The sequence below is a fragment of the Vicia villosa genome, linkage group LG2 (assembly GCF_029867415.1).
Source record: "Vicia villosa cultivar HV-30 ecotype Madison, WI linkage group LG2, Vvil1.0, whole genome shotgun sequence".
In the NCBI taxonomy this organism is placed as follows: Eukaryota; Viridiplantae; Streptophyta; class Magnoliopsida; order Fabales; family Fabaceae; genus Vicia; species Vicia villosa.
In genome coordinates this window covers 145,796,254-145,806,944 of record NC_081181.1, presented here as the reverse complement: position 1 = coordinate 145,806,944, position 10,691 = coordinate 145,796,254, and the positions used below count along the sequence as shown (strand labels likewise).

The 10,691-nt window shown below is 39.4% G+C and overlaps 1 protein-coding gene across 1 annotated transcript; it reads left to right on the top strand.

Moving 5' to 3' along the window:
- The first annotated feature begins 5,423 nt into the window (after positions 1–5,423).
- LOC131650242 (uncharacterized) lies at positions 5,424–6,875 on the top strand. The gene is made up of 2 exons (XM_058919962.1): positions 5,424–5,850; positions 5,944–6,875. The coding sequence occupies exons 1-2, from the start codon at positions 5,424–5,426 to the stop codon at positions 6,873–6,875; spliced, it is 1,359 nt and encodes a 452-aa protein (XP_058775945.1).
- Positions 6,876–10,691: the final 3,816 nt, after the last annotated feature.

Here is a 10,691-nt window from a genome sequence, read left to right as displayed (position 1 = left end):
TATATGGCCGAGATGGTAACCGGCGTTTTCCATTCTATTGGATGGAGAGGTCGGTGCCAATATTTGGGTTTGACTGTGACAAGTTAAGTGTTGATGAAATTCAACCACTCTCTTTTTTAGACTCATTCCAAATGATGAAAACTAAAGACATTATGGAAACGTCTGATGACCAAGATAAACTATTATCGTACCTAGGTAACGGTCACCATTGTCCCATTGTTGCATAAATTATTTGCCCTTCCTTTTAGTCTAACGTTCTTTTTCTAATTTTTGCAGAAAAAATGACACCTGCCAACCTCAAAGAACAAAAAAAAGTTGATGGCCGAAGGTAGGGCTAAGTGTGCTGCCACCCAATTGTTAGGTGCCAAATTGTGTTAATATTTGCTGTTATATTTGGTACCTTTCGACTATTTTTTATCGCATATTCATGAAACCCCGTCTTCTTTTGGAATAACTAATAGTAGTTTAGTTATTAAGCTTTTGTTTTCTTTTAATCGTTGTTTTTAAGTGTTTATAGTGCAGGTTTTCTTTCTTTAGGTGGGAATTTTGAGGATTGAAGTACTGAGCCTATTGCAAAGGAAAAATTTCAGCATCTGCTCTAGGGCGCGTCGCGAGCTAAGAGCGCGCGTCGCACGCTGTAAAGGAACATTTGGAGCTCAAAGTCAGTAGCATCCGCGCGTCGCGAGGTGAAGAGCGCGCGATGCGCGCTTGGGCGGTTTGATCATTTAATGAAGAGCGCGCGCCGCGAGAAAGGGCGTGCGACGCGCGCTGCGCAGATTCTGGTTTTTCTATTTATAGTTCAGATCTGTCCTTGTGTGGAAAAAAAGGAAGAGAGACCATTTTGGAGAGCCAAGAACCCTAATTTCAGTATTTTGACTTATAATCGAAGAATCGAAGCATTGATCGTCGAGAAATTACCGTTGATGCTTGCTATCCTTACTTCATTCCTTCTTGTGCAAGCTACCATGTCAATGGATAGCTAAACACTTTTGTGTCAAGGCTTTGATGTAATCTTCCTTACTTTTTGTATGTTTTCCTTATAAATATTGTGTATGAACAAGTTGTTAATCAATATAGAGGATGTAGTTTGCTTTATCTTAACTTTCTATGGTTAAAATGTTTGTGAAATACAATGTTTGAATCTCGACCTAACTAGATCATCTATCAAACATTAGGTCTAGACATGGAACTAATGGTTGATAGTCACTTTGTATCGGTTTTTAAATGTTATTTGTGTTGTTCAATCGATTGAGAAATCGTTGGTTGAACAATCCAGTAAATCTTGCTATAAAGTTGCGGAAACGAACGGTATAGACGTACGATACGTGAGATATTGATTGATAACTACTTCATACGCATGATCTTGGGAAGACATATAAACTATAGGTTGATGAAATCTGTCATACCCCAAAATTTACCCGGTATGATGCACACCAGTTGATTTATTAAGGGTGTTAAAAATTAGGAGTCATAGGGTTTAATATATCTATTATTGAACTCGTTCTCTTATAAAATACCCTTATAAATTGGTCAAAATAAAATGGAGGTATCAATAGTAATATCTGGGGAATCCATTTTGTTTTGGGCCCATTTATCACTTGTCCTTTAATCACTATATTATCATTTTTTTTAATTTTATTGTTATCACTAGCCTTAAGATTATTAGTATGTTAATATTGATTTAAGTAATTTAATTATTAATATTACTTTAGATATTATTTTTAATTAGTAGTATTAAAATTAATAATCTAATTAGCCATCATCATAAGTGATTAAGGGATTGGTTAAATGATTAAATGAATTAACTAAGGTCATTGGTTTTTTTGTTGCTGTTTCGTTTGGGCCAAGAAGAGAACAAAAGGTAATGGGCCGGGTCTTATGCCCAATGAACCAGGGGTAGTGGACCGGGTCAAACCGACCCGGCCACTATTCATCATCTTCCCCCAAGTGAAACCCTACGCGCAGCCGGCGGCCGCCCCTCTCAACACCAACCCTAGCTGCGAATCTCTTACCCAAGCCCATAGCGTGGATCAAAACGCAAGCAAATCTTCACTCAATAAATGAAATCTCCAGGAATATTCTCAATCAAAGATAAAAATGGATAGATGAACCATTAACAAACAGAATCAAAGATTTGCGAAATCAAATCTGAAGCAATTTTATTACAAAAATGGAATATTACAACTTGATTGATTCACAAATCTAATCTTCCTAAAAATGATTAAAAAAAACCTAGACTATAAATCTAAAGAAATCAGAAGAGGGAGGGGTTTTTTTTTGGTTGGGAGGGGAAGAGGACTTAGACGCCGCCGCGAACAAACCTTTTGAGCTTCATCCTGTACCTGCAAAACGAGAAGAAAGGAAGGAGATTAGAAGGATCAAGGGAGCTAACACGTTCCTGAAAGCAAGATAAAAGGTGAGATTCTTCGAACTTAGCTTAAGTTTCTGGATTGATTGCCTGTAACGATTGATTTGGGGTTGATTTTCCGAAACTGTTAGGTTAGGGTTCTTAGGTCTTGGTTGAATCACAAGGGTTAAGGATTATTCTGGGTCTTCTGGGTTATGTGGGGTTGAGGCCGTGAAGATTTGGGGTTTGGACGATGAAGATCATAAGGATCTTCATCGTGATCTGGGTTTGTAGGGCGGTGGCGCGGTGGTTTTGAGGGTTGCCGGTGGTGGTTTGCAGCTGTGTTATGGGGATTACGGTGGGCTACGGTGGGCTCTGGGTGTATGTTCATAAGAGAGTGTGAGGGAATTCAGAGAGAGAACGGGATGAAGAGAGAGAAAAAAGGTAAGGAAATGGATGGTGAGTTAGAGGTTAGGGGGGATAAGATCCATCACCCACCAATCAGAGGCGCAACGTGTGGCATTCTGGTGTCCATACGATACAAATAGCGCCTTTAATCCGGTACCCTTCGCTTACGCCGCTCCCTGAGCCAAACACACGCAGGACGTTTGATCTCTATCTGAGCCTATCAGATCTTGATCTAACGGCCACAAGCTCGAACGCCCATCATAGTCACGTACACGCCTATACACTGGATCCAACGGATCCTTGACCCTAATGGGCCAGGCCTCTCCTTATTTACACCTCTCTCAATTACTAGCCTTTAGCAAATGCACCCCCTGCGCAAAAGAAAACAAACTCTATTGGGCCTAACCCAATGTTATCCACACCTCCATAATTATTATCTCCTAAGAAAATACACCCCTTGTAGTTTTTTAAAATAAATTTTAATTGATAAATTTTGTGAAATTTTAATTGTTTAATTATTTGTTCTCTCTTGATGATTTAATCCAATTTTCTCCTCGAACCGACTAAATTCATTAGTCGCAGTAGACGAGAAATAATTTTTTATCATTTAATATAATCGATTCTAATTTATTTATTAATGATATAATCGATTCTAATTTATTTATTAATGATATAATCGATTCAAGTTTAATTCTCTCCTCGACCCGACTAAAGCTATTAGTCGCTTTAGACGAGAGATAAAAAATACATAAAATTCAAAACACATTTAATTTGCTGCCCGCGACGATCAATCTATCGATCTGAGTAACCAGCAATGCCCCTCAATCCGTTAGCTATACTGACCAAATCTATTCGCATCTAACGGTGCCATATCAAATCAGGATTGTACGTCCAAACACTTAAAACACATCAAACCACAAACCACAGATTTTCATCTCTTCAATACTGCGAAACTACGAAGGTAATTCAAAATACCTTTTCAAAACTGCGAAACGGTAATTCAAAATACCGTCAACACATTCATATCAAATTCTAAGGCGTACAATCCTGTGCCCGAACTACGTTGACTCTGATTCTCCCTAAGGAGATACGTAGGCACTTGGATAACCAAGGCGAGTTCCCCTCCCTAAAATCTCAATTTTTCCCCTATTCAATTCTTTAGCTATTAAACCTCAATATTTTAGCCATAAACCTTTACCTTAGATTCAAAGCCAATAGGAAAGGGTTTAGGGTGCCTAACACCTTCCCTCGACCTGATTATAATAACTTACCCTGAATCTCATAACTGCGTAAGGTTTCCTATTCACCCTTCAGAATAGGTGGCGACTCTAAAAGTCTTTATTTTTAGGGCAGGTTGCTACAGCTGGCGACTCTGCTGGGGACATCATTAATGGTGAATTATTATGCTCCTAAGGCTTGGCAGGGTTTAGGTTTGTGGTTAATGGTTTAGGTTTTGGCGAATTTTAGGGTTTGGCAAATTTTGCCATTTTTAGGGTTTCGGATTATGGTTTATTGTAAATATTTAAATTTTATTTATTTATTTATTTACTGGCAATTTATTTATTTACTTGCTATTTCATTTATTCAGCAATTTCATTAAATATTTGTTCATGTGAATATTTGTGTTTTATCACATTCTGCGGGATATATAAATTGTTGTTAAAACCTAAGCGTGGGAATTATAATAATGACCAGAGGAGAATTACATCGCCTACGAGTCTTATTATAATTCCACTCAGAGTGGGTTGAATATCCGGAAAGGTCTGATACGAGGCTCGACCTTGTTGAGGGCTGGACTTGGTATTTGGCTGATCTCTCTGGGAACCTACCCCAAAAACTCGAACCTCATGGATAAAATGAGTTGTTCTAAAATCCAAAGAGACAAAAAGTCTCGGCGGCTACGAACGACCCCATGAGACCTTCTAGAACATACCAATGGGAAGGGTAGGCACCCTAAGCCGCTACGTCGAACCTATGAACCTAGGGCTTATGTGCTTATTATGTGTTTACAATTTGTATACTGCGAATGTCTTGCATTTTAATTTTTGCAGGTATTCCTACACGTTCCCTGGCATGCAGGGACCCCATTTCTAAAACCATGTCCTTCCCACGAAGGACACCTCCACTTATGCATGTTGATTGGCCTCTCGATGGCCATGAGACTTAATGACTGTCATGAACAGTCACCCCGTGTTTACATCTACGTGTCCCCTAGCCTGTAAAGATTCTATTTCTAAAAACAATCACATCCCTCATACGAAGGACAACCTCGTTAGCATGCGTTCGATTGGCCTCTCGATGGCTATAAGATCTAGTGACTGTCCTGAACGGTCACTCCATGCTTGTTCTCGCGCACCCTCTAACTTGTAGGGTTTGAGTTTCCATCCATCTATCATTATCCCAGCCCTTGAGGGGTTTCCTTGGGTTTATCCCTTAAAATGTGTGGGGTATCCTTATAGTAACCCCCGCTCTATGCCACATTGCATTGCATGAAAAAATATAAAATAAAACATATTCGCATACCATTGCATCATATGAGTTTATCATTCATACATGACATGCATTTCTACAAGGAGCTCATTCGCATCTTTACTCGTATTTGGAATCAGAGACTGCAAAATTGATTTCCCGACAGTCGAGGTTGATCATGGAACAAATTCAGACAGACATGGCAGAGATTAGGGCTCAGATAGGGACTACTATGGGTCAATTTTTGGAAGCTATCCAAACTGTTACCCATGGAGAAGGAGAGTTAAGGCAGCTTGTTCAGAGGCCGGATGTCACTGTTGATCCAAGTGGCGTTCATCAAAAAGTCGTAAATCCTACCCAAGAGGTCCCTTTGAATCAGAACGTTAGAAACACTATGCAAGTTCCCGTCAACGAGGCTCCGCACCATGAAAATCTTTCTGCTTCGTCATATGATACCTTTAAGTTTCCAATGGATGAAGATGAGGGTAAGCTCTGTCTTTTGGATAAGAGATTGAAAGCTATCGAGGATCGTGATTGCCTTGGTTTAGATGCTGCTAGTTTATGTCTGGTGCCTGATATCAAGATTCCTCCTAAGTTCAAAGCCCCCAACTTTGAGAAGTACAAGGGTACCACTTGCCCAATAACACACATCAAGGCATTTTGCAACAAGATGGCTCCTTATGCAGAAAATGATATACTTCTAATGCACTTATTTCAAGATAGTCTTAGTGGGGCATCACTTGAATGGTATACCCAGCTTGAAAGGACCAACATCCGCACTTGGAAAGATCTAGCCAAAGCCTTTTTCAAGCATTACAAACATAACAGTGATATGGTTCCTACCAGAATTCAAATTCAGGGTTTGACTCAGAAGGTTGACGAATCCTTTAGAGAATATGCACAAAGATGGAGGGAGCTAGCTGCCAGGGTTCAACCTCCTCTTTTGGAACGTGAACTTATAGACATGTTCATGGACACTTTACAAGACCCCTATCTGAATCGGATGGTTGGATGTGTCACTTCTGAATTCTCAACTTTGGTTGTCACCGGAGAAAGAATTGAGCACGGTCTTATGACTGGTAGGATTCAAAACACTGCTACTAATTTTGAATTCCCAGAACAAGATGGTGAAGAAACAAGTACAATTTCCGAAGTTGAAGAGAAAGATCATGCTTATTCTCCAGTTCAGATCCCTTGCTATCAAATGACAGAAATTACTCCTGATCAGGATGCTCCACAAATCTGCGCTGCAACTATTAGCCAGCCACCAGTTCAATTTGTGCAACAAGAGCCTGTTCTGTATAATCAATCAGTTAAGTATGCTCCGCAACAACAGCAGAGATATCGACAAAATCGCCGACCGCAGGGTGGGCAGAATCAAAGAAGGCCAAGAAAGGTATATGAACCGATTCCAATGCCGCATAGTCAGTTGCTCTCTCATTTACTCCGAAATTCTTTAGTGGAATTAAAACAGCTTGGGCCTCCTCCTTTTCTTTATCCTGAAGGATATGATCCCAACGCCTACTGTGAGTTCCATTCAGGGGCACCTGGCCATTCGATTGAAGGTTGCAACGTATTCAAAGGCACAGTTCAAAACCTCAGTGATTCCAAGGCAATCTGCTTCACGCCAAATGGTTTGCGCATAAATTGAATTTCCCACGCCTGAGCAGAGGTCGAGATTGCAAGATGTACCTTCTAAAGCAATAGATCCAGACGGAGTCAAGTCTCTTCAATGTTGGCAATTTGTGTTTCATTCTGCATTCTCGTTTGTAATTTTCTTGTTTCGTTAAGCACTTTCTCGTATGCAAAACTCGTTTGTTTTTGAATAATAATCATAATACATTGAATATTTTTGTCTTGAAACAATCCGTTCGCTTTTATTTTCTTGATTGTGATACTCAACTCTTGTAAAAAAAAGAAATTTTAAAAAAAAACAAGTAACTCTGGAGGGAGGATGATGAGCATGATACCAAGAATTTCAAACGGTGCGCTTTTGAATAAAACCTTGCTGATGATGTACAGGCATTGTTTCAAATCCCCAAACACCGGAGATATAAGAGAGATAGACCCTCGTCAACCCCTTTGAGCCTTGAAGTAGAAGTTTCATTTCTATTCAGAAAAAACCCTTCATTTTTAACCCAGGGGCAGGGTAGTGTTCGGTTAATCTGACCGATTGTTCAAAACTCATTAAGGGCATGCATCTAAAGATACAACAATGGTTATATGTCAAAAGGTTGAGGAATGTCAAAACCACAATGTTTATCCTTTATTCTTCAAGATGTCAAAAGATGACAATGCCACAATGGTAATTCTCCATCAATCATGGAACAAGGTAGTCGCAATCACTTCCAGCAAATCAAAGACGAATGCAAAGTCACGCGACTTGTTAAAAAAAAGAAGAAGAAGAAAAAGTGAAAGGCAAAAGAATAATAATAATAAAATTGCCAGGTGAGGACAAAGTCGTGTGACTATAAAATCAAGGAAGAAAAGGTGAGCGACTGCCATGCCCGAAGATCCTCATTGATTCCTCAACCATGCTAAAATTCCTTTGGAGGGATGAACACTCGGGTCGAGTTAATTGAACTTAGGATTGGAGAACATCACGGAGAGTGGGTGGGCACCAAATATTTTTGAGCCTTAAATCTTTTTTTTAAAAACCGTGAATCCGGTCACGTTACAACCTTCAAAAGTCCTAATTGAAGTAGGGTTTATTCGAAAGCATACTAAACGAGAGTACGGTAATCTGACTCCTGCGAGGCTTGCTGAAACTTTTGAGTTGGCATCATACCACCTTTCATAAAAATAAAAATCGATGTTACGACATCATTTCAAAAAAATTTAAGTTTCAAGACAAACATAAACTTTGCATTAGAATTATCATTCTCATAATAAACATCCTTGGCATATGAACGAGTGCGTGACATCTAAGAAGATTCCATAATGAATTTCTGATAAAAAGGTGCATCTTCCCCAAGAATAAGTTGTCTTCATAACTCCGTCAAGTTGGGGGCAAACATATCTCAAAGTGGATTACCCTAAGGAGCAGAGAAGCAGTTGAATACTCCGTTGAGTAAGAATGCAGTTAACATGGAAGGCTATCATTTCTAATAAAGACTCTTGAATGGGGGAACCACGTCCAGGGGGTTCTCCTAACCAGGGGCAAAATCCAAATGATCACAAGGGTATACATATTGACTAGAGGCATCCACCTTAAGATCCAATTGACTTGGGTCGAGTCTCGAAACAATAACACTCAAGGGCATATCTTTTACAAATCAAAAAATGGGGCAATCACTCAAGGTTCGAAGAATGCCTCAAAGTATTGAGTAATCAGGGGTTGTTACTCCAGCATGGCGGAAACCATCTCTAAACTTTGATTAGTCAGGGGTACTATTCCATAGTCCATAACACTGGGGCATTCTATCTCGATGGCACAGATCTCTGAAAATCCTCTCGAGGCGATCTCTTCGAAAGCCTTGCCGACTAAGGCTGGACAATAGGCAGGGGCATCTCCTCCTCTTCAACTATTTGATCCAGTTAAGTTCAGGTGCAGACTAAACAACTTGTGTATACGAAGAGAATGTCGGGAAGTCTGGATCTTTATCCTCAGCAAGAATCGAGATTTAAATCCAGATGATTGGCGTTCCTCAACAGTCAGAAGACTTCAGCCTTTGAGCTCCTGATAGATATCATTGCATATCGCATTGCATCCTCCAAAATGCATAGCATTTCCACTCAGGTGGAGCATTACATTTAGTTTTAAAAAAAAACATGCATCGAGGCATAAACCAGATTCAAGTCTTATCAAGTACCCTTCACATCCCCGGTTAGGTCAGTGTCACTTCACCAGAAGAACTCTTTATTCCTCAACTATCCCGAGCAGTATTCCCCACAAATCATGCTGTCGGCAAGCTTTCCCGACCTTATGCCACTTTACCCCCTCGAATACAAATTTTTCCAAAGAAATCAATACCAAAACCATACAATTTGGTGTTTTCCGGTAACCCTACCGATGCCAGTAACCTTACTGAGATACCTTTCCAATCACCTAATTGATGTTTCCCGGTAACCCTACTGATGCCAGTAACCTTACTGAGATACCTTTCCAATCACCTGATTGGTGTTTTCCGGTAACCCTACCGATGCCAGTAACCTTACTGAGATTTTCTTTCCAATCACCTGATTGATGTTCTCCGGTAACCTTGCCGATGCCAGTAACCTTACTGAGACATTCTTTCCAATCACCTGATTGATGTTTCCCGGTAACCTTACCGATGCCAGTAACCTTACTGAGATATTCTTTCCAATCACCTGATTGATGTTTTCCGGTAACCTTACCGATGCCAGTAACCTTACTGAGATATTCTTTCCAATCACCTGATTGACGCTTTCCGGTAACCTTACCGATGTCAGTAACCCTACTAAGTGTTTATTTTTCCAATCACCTGATTGACGTATCCCGGTAACCTTACCGATGATAACAACCTTGTCATTCATTTTACTCACAAATAAACTACGCATAAGCATTATACATAAGCACTATCATGCATACCCATTTGCGCACACGCATCATTTACATATGTGAACATGCATACATTTGCATTGTACAAACAACAGGATCATAGGCATACGCATGATGCATACGCATTTACAAAACAATCCTCTATACAGGTAAACTTGTCCGAACCAGGGCAAGTGATGCCTATTGGTGCAGGTGAGCTTGCTAGAACTATAGCAAGTGATCCTTTTGGGGTTATACAAACCATGAAGACTTACTAGAACTATAGTAAGTGGAGTCCACAAACTCGAAAGCTTGTTAGCAGTAATAGCAAGCTGATCGCACAACTAACGGCGAGTCCTCGCTATGTAAGACTCAGGCATTAGCAGGACATTTCTTTTCGCTCACACTCGAGCACAAGGTAAATTTAGGGGTCTTCCATTATTTAATAACTCTTCGATTCAGAAAGCGTGAGACATGCGTATTCTCACGCCGCTAAATCCAAGATAATTAAATAGGGGCAGCTGTCATACCCCAAAATTTACCCGGTATGATGCACACCAGTTGATTTATTAAGGGTGTTAAAAATTAGGAGTCATATGGTTTAATATATCTATTATTGAACTCGCTCTCTTATAAAATGCCCTTATAAATTGGTCAAAATAAAATGGAGGTATGAATAGTAATATTTGGGGAATCCATTTTGTTTTGGGCCCATTTATCACTTGTCCTTTAATCACTATATTATCATTTTTTAAATTTTATTGTTATCACTAGCCTTAAGATTATTAGTATGTTAATATTGATTTAAGTAATTTAATTATTAATATTACTTTAGATATTATTTTTAATTAGTAGTATTAAAATTAATAATCTAATTAGCCATCATCATAAGTGATTAAGGGATTGGTTAAATGATTAAATGAATTAACTAAGGTCATTGGTTTTTTTGTTGCTGTTTCGTTTGGG